This window comes from Mesoplodon mirus (genome assembly GCF_964341445.2).
Source record: "Mesoplodon mirus genome assembly, chromosome: 11".
In the NCBI taxonomy this organism is placed as follows: Eukaryota; Metazoa; Chordata; class Mammalia; order Artiodactyla; family Ziphiidae; genus Mesoplodon; species Mesoplodon mirus.
In genome coordinates, this window is record NC_138987.1 from 67,684,827 (window position 1) to 67,701,320 (window position 16,494).

A 16,494-nucleotide genomic window follows, 5' to 3' on the forward strand; every position below is an offset into this window, starting at 1 on the left:
CGTAAGCCATGGCCGCTGAGCCTGTGCATCCGGAGCCTGTGCTCTGCAGCGGGAGAGGCCACAATGATGAGAGGCCCGCGTACCACGAAACAAACAAACAAACAAACAAACAAATAAAATACACTGGAAATTTTAGTGACACCTGAACATCTCTAAGCATTTTCTTCTAAGTCGTTTGAGCAATCTTACTTAATTTGGCTGTGCAGTATACTTGTGAACCGATGGGGATTTCATAAAGCTTCCAGAGAGACCAAACTTTTCTGTCCCGGAGTCAGACACTCTTTTACTGGGCTCCACGTTTCCCCCAAATGCCCTGTACTTGCTTAAGTGGTGACCTCAGATTCTAGTCTCTGAACAAAGATTTTCCTTTGTTCATAGGTAAGAAGCAAGAAAATGAGTGCAGGAGAACAGATCTTGTTTTGCTTGTACTTGGGTAAATGCACCTTCTGACTGTAATTTGGAGGGAGGATTAGTCCAAATATCTAAATTTTTATATTTCATTAAAATACACGCTTATGTGATCACAGGAAGTTGGAGGGGACTCTTTTTTTAGTAAATCCAGAAACTTCAAAGTGAGCTGGATCCCGGGTCTTTAAAACTGGGTATACTTTAGTTAAAAATATTGTAAAATTTCACTTTGCTTGATCTCGGAGTATTTTGGGATTTTCCAGCTTTATTTCTGTTAACTGATTTCTGGTTTAATTCCATTGTGGTCTGAGAACTATGTATAAATTACGAAGTAGACAAGTAACTGCTAATGAGCAATTTTCTTTTTATTGGCAGCATTTGAATAAAGGTAGGCTTTAGGAGGTTTTGAAAATCAGCTTTTACTTTTGAGAGGTTAAAATCCTTTCTTTTTATCCTGTTTTCGGTGAGGAAAACATCCTCCTTAATATTCAGCACCCACAATAGGTCGAGCCAAATTAAATTTTACGTTAAGATTTCTGAAATATCACAAAGAATCTGTGAAGTTCATATTATTGAGATTTTTATTAAACACACCTATGTTCTTCCAAAAAAAAAAAAAATGAAGGACAAAAGGAGGAAGGAACCAGAATTTAGAGATATAAAGAAATCAGTCAGGGCTTCCCTGGTGGCGCAGTGGTTGGGATGCTGATGCAGGGGACGCGGGTTCGTGCCCTGGTCCGGGAGGATCCCACGTGCCGCAGAGCGGCTGGGCCCGTGAGCCATGGCCGCTGGGCCTGTGCGTCCGGAGCCTGTGCTCCGCAACGGGAGAGGCCACAACAATGAGAGGCCCGCGTACTGCAAAAAAAAGAAAGAAAAAAAAGAAAGAAATCAGTCAGGAAATAACATTTTTGGGTGGACATGGGAGACTGAAAGAGGGTATTTTTATATCTTACAAGTTGTTGATTCTGGAGAGATGTAGAGTGTTTGTTTTATTTCAGGTGGATATGAGCCCCCACTTACGAATGTCTTCACGATGCAGTGGTTTCTGACTCTCTTCGCTACGTGCCTCCCTAACCATACGGTTTTAAAGATTTGGGATTCAGTCTTCTTTGAAGGTTCGGAAATCATCCTAAGGGTGTCGCTGGCTATCTGGGCAAAACTGGGAGAGTAAGTGATTTCCCACTGCTGTTCTCTTCTGTGGTGTTGAGGGCCTTACACCATTTTTGTGCTCTAACAAAGGATTGGTATTTAGGTTTGAGGAGGAGAGAAAGTTGTGAACTCGGTGCAATTGCTTCTGCCTTCTGAACTCAGCTGGCTCTTCTGTGAATGTTGGGGGCAGAGAGAATCCATTTTACTGAAGGAGCCAAGCTGTTGCAGGCCTGTAGGTCTCCTCCTCCTCAGTGCTGGTGTCCTGCCTGGTCCGAGCTGTCGGCATCTTTCCTGACACTGGTTGGGGAGAGGGGAAGGGAGGTAGGTGGAAGAGGAACAGGCAGATCTGGAGAGGACTGGGTGGGTTTGTTGGTTAAGACTGCAATTTGGCTTATGTTTGAATCTTTATAATTTATTTTGTGAGCTGTGATAAAATGAAATGAGATAATATGTATAAGGGTATCTAGCATGGTGCTTGGTATCTAGTCAACAGTAGAACTTATTTCATTTCATCAAGAGTTAATTCTAGGGACTTCCCTGGTGGCGCAGTGGTTGAGAGTCCGCCTGCCAATGTCCGTCTGCCAATGCAGGGGACATGGGTTCATGCCCTGGTCCGGGAAGATCCCACGTGCCACGGAGCGGCTGGGCCTGTGAGCCATGGCTGCTGGGCCTGCGCGTCCGGAGCCTGTGCTCCGCATCCGGAGAGGCCACGGCAGTGGGAGTCCTGCATACCGCAAAAAAAAAAAAGAGTTAATTCTATGTTGAAATCTATTACTACTAAACAGATTTTACTTACATTCTTGTCTAGTAGCAGAGCTGGAAAAACTAGGGTATTTTCACCTATCTCTAATATATTATGACTATTACATTAAAATTCGGCCTTTGGGGTAATGGAAGAGACGTCAGGATGAAGTTGTAGTTAACTGAAGATGCAGAGGATTTCTAAAAACATCTTTATTGGAGTATAATTGCTTCACAATGCTGTGCTAGCTTCTGTTGTACAACAAAGTGAATCAGCCATATGCATACATATATCCCCATATCCCCTCCCTCTTGAGCCTCCCTCCCACCCTCCCTATCCCACCCCTCTAGGTGGTCACAAAGCACGGAGCTGATCTCCCTGGGCTATGCTGCTGCTTCCCACTAGCTATCTATTTTACATTTGGTAGTGTATATAAGTCCATGCCACTCTCACTTTGTCCCAGCTTCCCCCTCCCCCCACCATGTCCTCAAGTCCATTCTCTATGTCTACGTCTTTATTCCTGCCCTGCCCCTAGGTTCATCAGTACCATTATTTTTTAAGTTTCCATATATATGCGTTAGCATACGGTATTTGTCTTTCTCTTTCTGACTTACTTCACTCTGTATGACAGACTCTAGGTCCGTCCACCTCACTACAAATAACTCAATTTCATTTCTTTTTATGGCTGAGTAATATTCCATTGTATATATGTGCCACTTGAAGATGCAGAGAAGTTTTTAATGTTTCTTTCCTAGAGCTGTAAATGACTTGAGTGGGTACCCATAGACGACATGGATCAAAAACTTTTTCAGTAGCCTTTTTATCTAAGACAAGTTGTTTCCTCAGAGACTTGCAGTATTTTTTACTTTTTGTAAGAAAGATCCACTGACTCTCAATTCAGGGATTAAAAAAAATCATTGTTGTGTGGAAGTATTTTTAAATATCATATAGCTATCTCCTTTGCCTTTGTTTTATTGTACATAGCTTTTCAGCTAGGCAAATAAATTCATCTGTGCGGGGTTTGTTGTGCTATTTACTTATCTGATTACTTTCTTCCGATGTCTACCTCTTTCTGCAGTCACATATTTCCCATTCACTCTACACCTCGTAAACTCTTTGAGCTTTGATAATTTCTCTATCAAACACTACCACACTCTAACTGGTGTGGTAGTTACTGAGTAATTAGCTTATGGGATTAAAATGCTAAAGCACTTTACTGTATGCTGAGTCAGTTATGGTCCCCTTTTTGTTAGTTCTTAATTATGGGGCAGGAGGAAAAGAGGTGGTTCCCATTTTTATTCCCATCTATCCATTACCTGTAGGATCAGAATTTATTCATATGGTCATCCCAAGGATGGCACACTGTTGAAATAATAATAGCTACACTTAAAATCCAATATTCATGGAGTGCTTGCAGTGGACAGGCATGGTTCTAAGCACTCTAGATGTAAAATTAACTCATTTAGTCCTCACCATCATCCTATGAGGTAGGTACTGTTATCATCCCCATTTTATAGATGTGGGCACTGAGGCACAGAGAAGTTAAGTAAATTGCCCCAAATCACCGAGTTAGTAAGTGGAAAGGCCTGATTTTGAACCTAGGTACCTTGGCTCTATAATCTGTGCTTTTAATAATGTGAATCTATTGCTTATAAATGGCTCCTGTTTATGAAGTTCAGGGATCTATGAATCAGACTGGTAGAATTTTAAATGTTTCATAGTCTTTGCTTATTATAATTATACATGTTTTGAACGTGCAGCTTGTTAAACAAAAGGAAAGGCAACCAACATGTATACAACATCAAGTACCTGCCGTGCCGTCATTGTGTTTGGAAGTTTACACACATCATCTCATTCGATTATCCCCACAACCCTGTGAAGTAGGTAGGATTATTCTCCCTGTCTGTTCAAGTGAGAAAACTACCCCAGGAAGGCTAATTAACTAGTTCATTGTCCCATAGCTAATGAGTAGTGGTGCTGGGACTTAATCCTGGATCTTTCTGACTGTAATCAGTCAGACTCCAGGGCCTGTAATCTTGTCCACAAATTTTCCATTGGAAAAATCGTAAACAGTATGCAGGTGATCTCCAGCTTACGTGTACCTGAGTAACATAATGTGCCTTGTGTGTGGTTATCCATGGGACCCTTCCCATCACCCTGCTTCTGCTATGTGAAATTTCCTCCTTGCTCATACCAGCGGTACTTTTGGAATGTGTAAGCCGTAGACCATCTACTTAGCCCCACTGGCATCTCTTTCACGTCCTTTCTTTTCTGATCTGACTGCCTTGATTCACTCCCTCGTTGCCTCATGCCTGGCACTGTCCTCCCTGGCCTCCCCATCGTACCCCGAACTCGCCATGCCACCTCCCCGGCAACCTTGCCAAGGGCATGTCTGCTCCCACACTCCATATTAAAGGCCTTTCAGTAACTCTTGTCCTGAGGGGGCTCAGCAGGCAGGGGAGGCCATTGCGATCTGCTCTCTGCACCTCTCTGCCCTCATCTCTCCCTGGCACCCCCAGCTGTGCAGCCGCTCCCATGCTGGTGGTGGGACCTACATGCATTTCCCCCAAGTAGTGCCTTCTGTCTCCTGTATCCACATCTTTGGGATGCTTTTTCCACCTTGTCAACCTGCAGAACATTTTTCAAAACTCATCTTAGACATACTTCTCTTCCTCACTCTCCTGCCACTCACAGGATAAACTTAACCACTTTATTTATGCCCACATGCTACTCGGTATTTTTCATTAACACATCAGCCATTTATTTCATTTATTTATTTACATGATTGTGGCAGTGGGATTTGAACAGCACTCCAGAGCATGGAATTTTCCCATCATCATATTGTTTTTGGATGGCTCTACGGAAATCCCCTAACCTTAGTGTATGCCAAAGAGCATGTCTCATGATTGGTGGGCAAATAGAGTTATCCTGCGATACAAAGACTGTCATAATAGATAAAACAAATACACAGGTCTCTTTGCTTTGGGTTATTCCTTCCCCCTCTAGAAGAAGGATTAAAGTCTCACCTGTCTCACAGGATGGGAGGTGACAGATTCTTTTTTTTTTTTTTTTTTTTTGCGGTATGCTGGCCTCTCCCTGTTGTGGCCTCTCCCGTTGCGGAGCAAGGCTCCAGACGCGCAGGCTCAGCGGTCATGGCTCACGGGCCCAGCCGCTCCGCGGCATATGGGATCTTCCCGGACCGGGGCACGAACCCATGTCCCCTGCATTGGCAGGCGGACTCTCAACCACTGCGCCACCAGGGAAGCCCTGACAGATTCTTTATTTACATGTCTAACCAAACACAAGAAACAGGATGTAATTTCCAACTAGCAGCAGTGTCCTGAGAAGGGCTGAAAAGACTACCTGTGAAAATATCCTGTGGACTGATGAAATATGCAGATAAAGTTTTTGTATATTTCATCTTTCACTTCTCCTGTGGTTTGGTTTCGGTCTGTCAATGCCACTGCAGTTTGCAGATCCAGAGAAACAGATTCCCTCTAGGGAACAATTGTACTTGGGCACCCAATTTCCTGGTTATAATTTCTGATCAGTGATGGGTATTCTGATGTGTAGAATGTGTCACATGGAAACAATAAAGATGCCACAGGTGGGGCTGTGAGTCAGGGGAGCAGCATAGCAAAGATGGGAACTCATCCTAGAATAACTACCTTTACATCGCCCTTCGAATTTTTTTAAATCTTTTCTCTGCCTAAAACAGGCTGTCCTGTGAGTGTATCATAGGATTTTGATTTTTGTTGGTTGCTAACTTGGTCGATTTGATGGCAAGAGAAAACATGTCTTGTTGTGCCTGCAGCATGTACCTGATAGCATGGGTGTCCTAAACAGTTCCTTTTTCTGTCCTTTATCTAGGCAGATAGAATGTTGTGAAACAGCAGATGAATTCTATAGCACCATGGGGCGCCTTACCCAGGAGATGCTGGAGAATGATCTTCTGGAAAGCCATGAACTCATGCAGGTGAGTGGGCAGTGCCACCCCCCTTGGCTCGGGGGACCCTGGTACCATGGGAATAAGCAGTGCCAGAGCAGCGGTCTTGGGAAATGTATTTGCCCAGCCCTCAGATGTAGTTTTTCAAATGACCAAGAGTCTATATATAATTTGTTAAGAATCTAACTGTGTCACAAGAGGAAGGAAGAAATGGATATTTGTTACGGCTTTCGTTCCAACTGTGTTGCTTAAAAATCATAACGTGCAATACAAAAACAAACCAAAAAACCACCAGAACACCTCCTCCCTCGCCCCTCAAATCACCAGGTATTTGTTCTGAATCTGATTCTTAGCTGTAAAGGGAGACTTGTGGGGAGAAATAAGTATTTCTGGGAAGGGATTATTGAGGATAAAAAGGAGATTATTCTAATCAGCATTGGTTTATTTGTTTTGCCCACATTTGTGACTTATGTTATTACATATGAATCATAAATTTCAAAATGGAAGACTTGAAGGGTTTTGTCATTTTTCTGGTATGTTGCTGTATCTCAAGATTACATTCGCCAAATCATTAAAATTGGCAGTGAGTATAGAAGAGGTAGCGGATTTGTTAACATGCTCTCTTCCATTCGGCTCTATAACATGAGTTTTCTGCAGTCTCCTCCCGCTTTTTTTTGTTTTTTGCGGTACGCGGGCCTGTCACTGTTGTGGCCTCTCCCGTTGCGGAGCACAGGCTCAGCGGCCATGGCTCACGGGCCCAGCCACTCCGCGGCATGTGGGATCTTCCCAGACCGGGGCCCGAACCTGCGTCCCCTGCATCGGCAGGCGGACCCTCAACCACTGCGCCACCAGGGAAGCCCTGGTTTTACCTTTAAAGATGGATAGGAGTAGGTCGGGCTGTGTGTGTGTGTGTATGTCTGTGTGTGTGTGCACATGGGTGCATGCATGTGTGGGGTGTGTGGGTGTATATGTTTGAGGCAGTGGTGCAGAGCGGAGAGGCAGTTCATGGCTGAGGGAACAGCGTGAGCCATGGCATTGGCAATGAAAACCTTTATGGTGTGGGAAGGAAGCTACAGGGGTTTGGTATACAGGGATGGCTCGTGGGAGACCACAACCCATGGTACGGAGTGTGGACTTGATCCTGGAGGTTGTGCTTGCTGGAGTTCTTGGGCCTCTGTGGGACCTTTGGAAAGGGAAGAAGAAGAGCTGTGGGCTGGAGAGGTTTTAGGGAGAAGAGGGAAATGGTCTCAGTTGCGTCTGATGTCGACTACAGGGGCAGCTCTGTGAAGGGTGGACTTGAAGGGGTCACCGTGGGGAGGCAGTGAAGGGTCGACGCAAGAATGGAACAGAGGCAGTACTTAGAAGATGAAGTTGACAGGACTTGGCCGTGGGAAGTGGACATGGGGTGAGGGAGAAAGACAGGGAGAGCCAAGGACAGCCCCCAGGTTTCTGGCTTAGGAAGAAGAGGAAAAGTTCACGGGGGAGGCAGGTGGATTTGTCTTCACACTGGTTGCATTGGAGGTATTCTGTGGTTGCCCCATTTGTTACCTATCCAGAGGCGCTCCCCACTACTCCACAGCTGGGACCTATTGCACTGGCCATAGCCCTGTCCCCACCCAGTCCTCTGTGGGCCCTGCTCATCCCCATGACAGGGCTTGTGGTTCCCTCTGACACCCTATCTGGGCAAATCCTTTCTGTCTCCCGGATCCTACTCAGTCTGTTCTCCCCTCCCCTCAGGCTCTGTCGTCTCAGCCCTCGTTGACGATACCTCTTCCCTACCCCTTCAGTACTTAAGATTGTCAGCAATTGACTTAATGCTCATTACAAATTATTTTATATTGTTTGGTATTTTTTCAAATATGTTAATATTATCTAGCAAGTTCCTTAATGATAAGGGCCTTGTATTACTCTGTATCCCCATAACATCTAATGTAGTGCTAAGAATCCACCTGGTTGCTCAGTGCATACACAGAATTATAGAACATTAGAACTCGAGGCGGTGGTTTTTGAACTTGACTGTGTATAAGCAGCATGTCAAGAGTGTATTAAAAGGCAGATATTCGGCCTGTGGGTGGTTCTGATGCAAGTGGCTTTGAGCTAACACTTAGACAAACACTGATTTGAAAGAAGCTTAATGGTCCACTAACCTAATTCTGTCATTTTACAGAGAAGAAACTAAGACATGGAGAGTGAGCATCTTGCCATATTCTTAGGTTATCTAGTGGCAGACCCAGAACTGGGGCCCAAGCTCGACACCTGGCCAAGTGCTTCTCCTCACCACCCAACACAGGGCTTCCACCTTATTGAAAATATGACTTTCTAAAAGCTGAAATCCCTTTCAGAAGAATGAGCAACGTTTTATCTCACCTAAAGTTTAAACATTGCCAGAAGGAATGATAGATATGTTGAGGTACTCCATTTTTGTCCTTCAGGAATTTCCAGTCTTAAGTATTAAGAGAAAAGAGCACCCCTTCTTTACTCTGCTTTAAGAGAATCCTGGAAGGAAAAATGTAGGCTGTGGCTTGATTGATTAGAATTCCATTTTAGCAGCATTTCTCCTGCCAAGGAAAACATCTGGTGAAGATGAATTGAGCCTAATTTTGTACAATTTATGTTTTCATGTTTCTTTTAAAGCATGTCAATAATGAAAAAGAGAAATATAGTTCCTCTTCAGCAGTGCCTAAATATAAATGTCTATTTAAATGTGTGTTGGTAGTTTGGGCAGTAAATAGACTTGTTGGTTTTCCTTGACATCGTAGAGTATTAAGGAGAGAAATGCTGAATGTCATTTCAAGCACTCTCTTTTCTGTACTCTTAAAAAAAATTAATTCAATGGCTGTGATCCAATTATGGTAGACTTTAAGTCTGTCAGCAAACCTGAAATGACTCCAGATGAAAAATTTGGATTGCATACAGATCTTTATTTTCGAGCTGAAGAGATGGAAACGTTCTCCCTGTTTGGTCTTCCATATTTTTTTCAGTTCTAGGTGCCATACGCAAAATAATCTACTGGGTTCTTTCCCCCTGCAAATTGCATCACTCTTTTATTTTACTAGTAATGGCCATTAAAAAAAACAACAATGTCAGAAAAAGATATTGGGAGAACGCTGATGAAAGAGTGTATATGGATTTCAGTAAGACTTTTGACAAAGTCTCTCATGAATTCTTTAAGAGTAATATAGAGAAAAGTTAGTTAGATGCTGTTTACCAGATGGGTTTTAGGTGCTTAGGAAAACCTAGCCCAAAGTGGTTGTCAGTAATTTACTGTTACCTGTGGGGAGCTTTCATGTGCCATGAGGCAGGACCTGCCCTTGGACTGTTCCCTTTTTTCTATCAGTGATGAAGTAGAAATTACATGGATGTGAATGCTTGTCCAGTAGAAGGTTACTGTTTGATTAATTAGTGCTGTCAAAAATGAAACCGTCTGCCTTGCAGAATTGTGTGTGCCCGTAACTGCAAGTGTTTAAGCGGTGCCTTTATGACCATCTGTTGGAGATGCTTTAGAGGGAACTGCTGCTTGGGAGGGAGGTTGAACTAATTATGTTTAAATTTCTTTCTAACCCTAAGACCCTATTCATGTACTACACTTTGGCTCTAAGATGATTAGTAAAATTCCCTTCTTGAAATCTGTTGTAAATCTCTGATTTACACAGTTGGAAATCTACAGCTTCTCAGGTATCCTGAGGACTGGTGGTGTGTGTGGTGTACCTTCATGGGATAAACATGCCTGCCGACATGTGAGACCTTTAAATAAGTGAGGGAATATATGCAAAGTACTCTAAGCACATTTGTTTCAGGAACACCGATGTATGCTTTGAAGGGCTAACTAAAAGTAAATTATAGAGAAAGGAAGACCAGGAATAGAGAATGCAGCTCAATGGAGCCAGTGTTCTTTTTGGTCCAGTGTCTTTTAGCTGAGTCGCCCTTGAAGGAGCTTGGTAAGACCCCAGACTATTTACCCTGGAGCAGGATGGGACAGAGTAGGGGCAAGATGAACTTCCCTTTCTTTCTTTTTTTTCTTTTAATACTTATTGGAGTATAGTTTATTTACAATGTTGTGTTCGTTTCAGGTGTACAGCAAAGTGAATCTGTTATACATATACATATATCCACTCTTTTTTAGATTCTTTTCCCATATAAGCCATTACAGAGTATTGAGTAGAGTTTCCCATGCTATACAGTAGGTCCTTATTAGCCCTTTCTTTTCTTATACACTTCCTTCATGAGGCTGGACAAAGGAGTTTTCTGATAACTTTTAATAAAACTGGCAAAAATAAAACAAATGAGTCTTCAGCTAGACATCCCACTAATTGTGTCCAATGAGACATCTTACTTTGTTTGTAGAGAATTTTGAAGTTCCTAGCATTAATCATTTCATCTTTTAAACTTGAATCCAGATGGTGTGGGTTTCTCTTTTATTGAGATATGATTGGCATATAACATTACATTAGTTTCAGGTATACAACATAATGATTCGATATTTGTATATATTGTGAAATGATCACAATAAGTCCCGTCAACACCCATCACCACACACAGTTACAAATTTTTTTTCTTGTGATGAGAACTTTTAAGATCTACTCTCTTAGCAACTTTCAAATACGCAATATAGTATCATTAACTATAGTCACCATGCTATTCATTGCATGGTATGGGTTTCTTGAAATCTGAACCAGATTTCTAAATTGTTAAGGAAGAAATGTCTCATGAGTGAGGGACAGGCTGACTTTTGGCCCAGTAGTGGGACCAACATTTGATGTGTCAGAGACTGATGCTGCTGTACTGAGGCCCAAGCAGAGGTGCCGTGCTCTGGACTTACAGTTGGGGTGCTGAGGTTTTCACATCTCTCCGTTTCCCTCAAAAGGGTATGTGGAGTTAAGACAGGTCACAGGAGCAAGGAGGGAAGATTTCCATACTGGCAGTAAAGCAGCTTCTCGGGCGATGAGCTGCTGGTAAACTTTGTGGGATCAAAAAATGTGAGAGTGTACTCTGACCATGTAGGGGCTTCCCTGGTGGCGCAGTGGTTGAGAGTCCGCCTGTGATACAGGGGATGCGGGTTCGTGCCCGGTCCGGGAAGATCCCACATGCCGCGGAGCGGCTGGGCCCGTGAGCCATGGCCGCTGAGCCTGCGTGTCCAGAGCCTGTGCTCTGCAACGGGAGAGACCACAACAGTGAGAGGCCCGCATACCGAAAAAAAAAAAAAATGTGAGAGTGTATTCTGACCATGTTATTAATGAAATTATATGAAGTATTTCAGGCATACAGAATGTATTAAAATAATAAAACTTACACACCTACGACCCAGCTTAAATAAAACATTCACAACACAGGTGAACACCCTCATACCCTTCTCTCTGATCCCACCACCCCCTCTCCTCTCAGAGGTAACCAGCATCCTGAGTTTCATGCCTTCATTTTTTCACATGAGAAAAAGGAGGCCTGGAGAGGTTGGGAACCAGCTTAGTCTCACACTCCAGACTAGAGGGAACCACAGGGTGCCTTCTGCTTCTTCCCGTTGGGGAACAGTTCACTGTTAGTAAATTTGTACTGCTTCTCAGCCTTTTGGGTACACAGATCTTCCTGGACTTATGATGGGGTTACATCCAGATAAACCCTTCATAAGTTGAAAATGCATTTAATACACCTAACCACCCAAACATCACAGCTCAGCCTGGCCTGCCTTAAACATGCCCAGAACACTTACATTAGCCTACAGTTGGGCAAAATCATCTGACACGAAGCCTACTTTATAATGAAGAGTTGAATAATTCATATAATTTATTGCATACTGAACTGCAAGTGAAAAACAGAACGGTTGTCTGGGTCCAGAATGGTTGTAAATGTATTGGTTGTTTCCCCTTGTGATCACGTGGCTGATGGGGAGCTGCCTTGCCCAGCATCACGAGAGAGGACCTATGGCGTATCGTAAACCCAGGAAAAGTTCCAAATTCTAAATTCGAAGAAGGGTTTCTACTGAATATGTATCACTTTCGCACCTTCGTAAAGTGGAAAAATCATTTAAGTTGAACCATTGTAAGTCAGAGACTGTCTGTAATCAAGTATGTGTGAGATAATACGACTTGGAGATGACTTTTGTGGTCCCAATAAACTGTGTAACTTTGCATAATAAGCAATGGGGAATCAAAGGGAAGGAATTTTAGTCAACACTTCCTTGTTTGGAATCTTGGGATGTTACACTAAGGTATAAGCAGATACCCTAGAAGTTTGGCAACAGTCAGATGTACAGACTGTTTAGAATCGAAATTCTGTCCCGGTGGTGGCTCTGAGCTGTGGGGTGAGGCTACAATGCTAGGAAGCCCCTTTCAGAGCCCTCCTTTTCCTACCTATGCAGATATTAGACATCTCCTAAGCCTTCAGGAAAACAGTACTGTTGAAATGAAAAATACCACTTCAAAATATTGTCCTAGAAAAGTGTTACAGGACATTTGAATGGCTTCCTGGAAGAAATGAAAGTTAATGTGATTCATATACATTTTCTGGTGAATAAGAACCTGAAAGACTGAAGAAATATGTTTGGAGCAGTTAAATTTTCATAAAATTAACAGAACAAACAAGGTGATTTTCCTCCTGCTGGTAGAATGATATATAATCTTAAAAGCCTGGAGGAAGCACAGGTGCTTTTCCCATTTTTATTTATAGATTTTTAACAGCCTGTGCTTTACACCCTGTCACTTTTTTTCTTTCTTTCTTTTTTTTCTTTCAAAATAACAGTTAACAATTTTCACCTAGAACTGATTCACAGACATTTGAAAAGGTGGTATCTTTGGAGAAAGCTTGCAGGCGATCACAAGATTGTCCCCTGGACATAACTGTAGCCGGAAGGCTGACATTTAATGCCTATAACGATCATCAAGCAAAGGTTTGAAAAACGAGTGGTACACATGAAGAAGATTGATGGGTTCACTGTGAAAGAAGTAATAGGGAGCTGTGAATTTCTGAATTAACCCATCTATCAAATGAGCAAGAGAACGTCAGACTGTCCCCATTTGCCCACCCATGTTCACCAGTTGGAGTGCCCAGTCCCAGCTGGGTTGATGTGGGGACTAACTGTTGTTTTATCAGTATGCTTTTGTCTTTCTCTAAAATGATATTGAAGTATATTCTCTCCACCTGCTGTGTAAGGAGCAGTATCTATCTCCTCACACCCAAATCATAGAACTTTAATGTCTTTGCAGGATTGATAAGAATTGTTTAAGGCCACCATTTCAGACTTGGCATTTTTGTTCTTGTTTTCCAGACTGTGTATTCTATGGCTCCATTCCCTTTTCCACAGTTGGCAGAGCTGAGGGAAAAGTACACCTACAACATTACACCATTCCCAGCCACAATTAAGCCCACCTCAGTTTCTGGGTAAGGTCCTTTTTTTTCCTTCTTGTTTTCATGATGGAAGACTTAATACCTTAATTTGTTATTAATATTTGTTAAACCCCAGAAATACATTTGAAGTAGTTTGGTGCTTAAACTCTGAATAGCTCTTTCCCAAAGGTTTTGATTTAAATTCAAGAGGGAGATTTTTGAAAGTGTACTTTCCAAAGAAGGTTGGAACATAAACTGAAGGGATATTTAGCAACCCCACAACTTATTTAAAAATATCAAATATTAAAAATCTCAGTAATTAAAAAAGGGTAGAATCAAAAAAGTGTAGACAGATGAGCTAGTTTAAAATACTGTGGAGACCAGAAATTGACAAATACACACACACACACACACACACACACACACACACACAGGAATTTAATATATGAAAACATAAATCAACACTGAAAAGATATACTATTTAGTAAATGGTGCTGGGCCAATGAGAATCTGGAAAGAAATAAAGTTAGAGTCATACTTTACACCATACATCAGGATAAACTCCATGGAGATGAGACAGTTAAATGGAAAAAACTGAAATAATAAGCAGAAGAAAATGTGGAAGGATGTCTTTAGTTCTTTGGAATTGGGAAGGCCTTAATAACTGCTCAAAAAAAACAATAAAGGAAAAAAAATTAAGTACTTTAAAAATAATTTTCTGCATAACTAAAACCAAAACAGAGCAAAAGAAAACCTCCATAAGCAGACACAAAAATATTTGTGAAAAAATATTTGTAACTGATTCCTCTCATATATAAAGTTCTTAGAAGTCAATAAGAAAATGACCACCATCTGAAAAATGATGAAAGTATGGGAATAGGCAGTTTACATAAAAGGCAACTTCACTTGGACTAAGAGAAATGCAGCTTAAAGCAAGATTGAGATTCTGTTTTTTTCACCTATCAGGTTGACAAAAATTCAAAAGGTTGATGTGCTCTCTGTTGATAAGGCTATAGGGAAACAGGCAGTCTTACACTTTGCTCATGAGAGGTTAATTACCATGGGATTTGGGGCAGGCAATTTGACCGTATTTTCCCAAATTACTATTGCATATATCCTTTGACCCAGCAATTCTACCTTTCTGAATTATCCAACAAATATATTTGTACACATGCAAAACACAGTATGTATAAGGTTACTTATTGCAGTGTTGTTTATAATAGTTTAATATTGGAAACCTCCCACTCGTCTGATTTAACTTTGTGTGCTCAGTTCCTTAGCACCAAGCCTGGCATATAACAGAGGCTTACTACATTCTGTTTGAGTTAAACTGAATTCATTATAGACTGGCTTCTTTTCCACTATAGAAATACTCTCTAAAGCCAAAATATTATGGTACCTCTACTTGAATTTCAGTGACCAGAAACTCATTATCTCATAAGACATTCTGCTAATTCCTCAATGCACACTTGAGTGTGCATCATTTAGCAGCCTGGTTCCATAACATGGGCTACATACATACAATACAGTACATACATACAAACAATAATGTATACATACAGTACAGTGCAGCCATTAAGAAAAGGATGAGGAGGAAGCTCTGTGTGAATATGGAGAGGTTTTTTTTAGGTGAATAAAAGCAAGGTGCAGAAGAGTGTACTTATATATAGCATGCTAATACTTATGAAAAAGAGGAGAAAATAAGACTGTATAGTCATATTTGCTTATTTAACTGATAAGGAAGCTGAAGAATACATCAGAAACTAGTAACAGTGGTCACCTGTGGGGATTAAGTGGGGTAAGAACAGGGTAGAAGTTGGCCAGGGATGGGAGATGGACTTTATATATATATATATGTATAAATTATATAAGTATAATATATAATTATATAAATATAATATAAATACGTTATAGAAATTATAATAATTTATATAATTTATATATATATATCATTTAAGTCATGTGGCTATATTACTTATTTAAAAATAATACCACTTTTTGAAAAAATATTCCTTTTTCTTTTATGTTTTCCAAGACGACGTGGTAAGGTCAGAGACAGCGATGAAGAGAATGACCCAGATGATGAAGATGCTATTGCTAATGCAGTGGGGTGTCTCGGACCTTTTAGTGGGCTCCTGGCACCTGAACTGCAGAAGTACCAAAAGCAAGTTAAAGGTAAAGAGGTGGCATCTATTAGATACTCACAATGTGTTGGTTCACTGTAGCAAGGGTAGTATTATTGTGTCCTATAAATGTCTGTTGTTTCCTGAACTGATTACCACTATTAAAGGTCTTTATTAAAAGTAACTTCTCTGTTACTTTATCATTTAGGAGGCTCTCTCTGTTATGTGTTACACGCATAATACATATTTCTTTTTCTTTATGATTCGTTTTGCCTCCCACTCGTCTGATTTAACTTTGTGTGCTCAGTTCCTTAGCACCAAGCCTGGCATATAACAGAGGCTTACTACATTCTGTTTGAGTTAAACTGAATTCATTATAGACTGGCTTCTTTTCCACTATAGAAATACTCTCTAAAGCCAAAATATTATGGTACCTCTACTTGAATTTCAGTGACCAGAAACTCATTATCTCATAAGACATTCTGCTAATTCCTCTGCTTAGCCCAGGGTTTCTAGTTTTGAAGAGATAAACTCCACTTACTAGTTCTATTAATAGTTCTTCTCTTCAGAACAAAACAGAACAAGTCTGCTCCCTCTTCTGCTAGATGTCTCCTTTGAATCTTGAGGACAGTCATCACGTCCCCCAAAAGTGGCTTCATGGTCCAAATTCAGAATTTCTCAAAGATATGTCCTCCAGAACTTTTAATGTTCTATAAATTCACCTCTAAATGTCCTGAAGTTTGATAGTATCCCTCTTAAAAAGTGGTGCTCTGAATTGAATGTCATGCTATGTTTGTTTTTTCTTGCAG

At 41.3% G+C, this 16,494-nt stretch overlaps 1 protein-coding gene across 2 annotated transcripts in view; it reads left to right on the forward strand.

The window, feature by feature from the left end:
• TBC1D30 (TBC1 domain family member 30) overlaps positions 1–16,494 on the forward strand; it is an 84,914-nt gene that overhangs the window by 59,464 nt on the left and 8,956 nt on the right. For both annotated transcript variants that reach the window (XM_082635913.1, XM_082635914.1), the window contains 4 exons: positions 1,407–1,575; positions 6,170–6,275; positions 13,504–13,616; positions 15,598–15,737. In XM_082635913.1, coding sequence (XP_082492039.1) covers positions 1,407–1,575; positions 6,170–6,275; positions 13,504–13,616; positions 15,598–15,737 — 528 coding nt within the window. The remainder of the gene's footprint in view (positions 1–1,406; positions 1,576–6,169; positions 6,276–13,503; positions 13,617–15,597; positions 15,738–16,494) is intronic.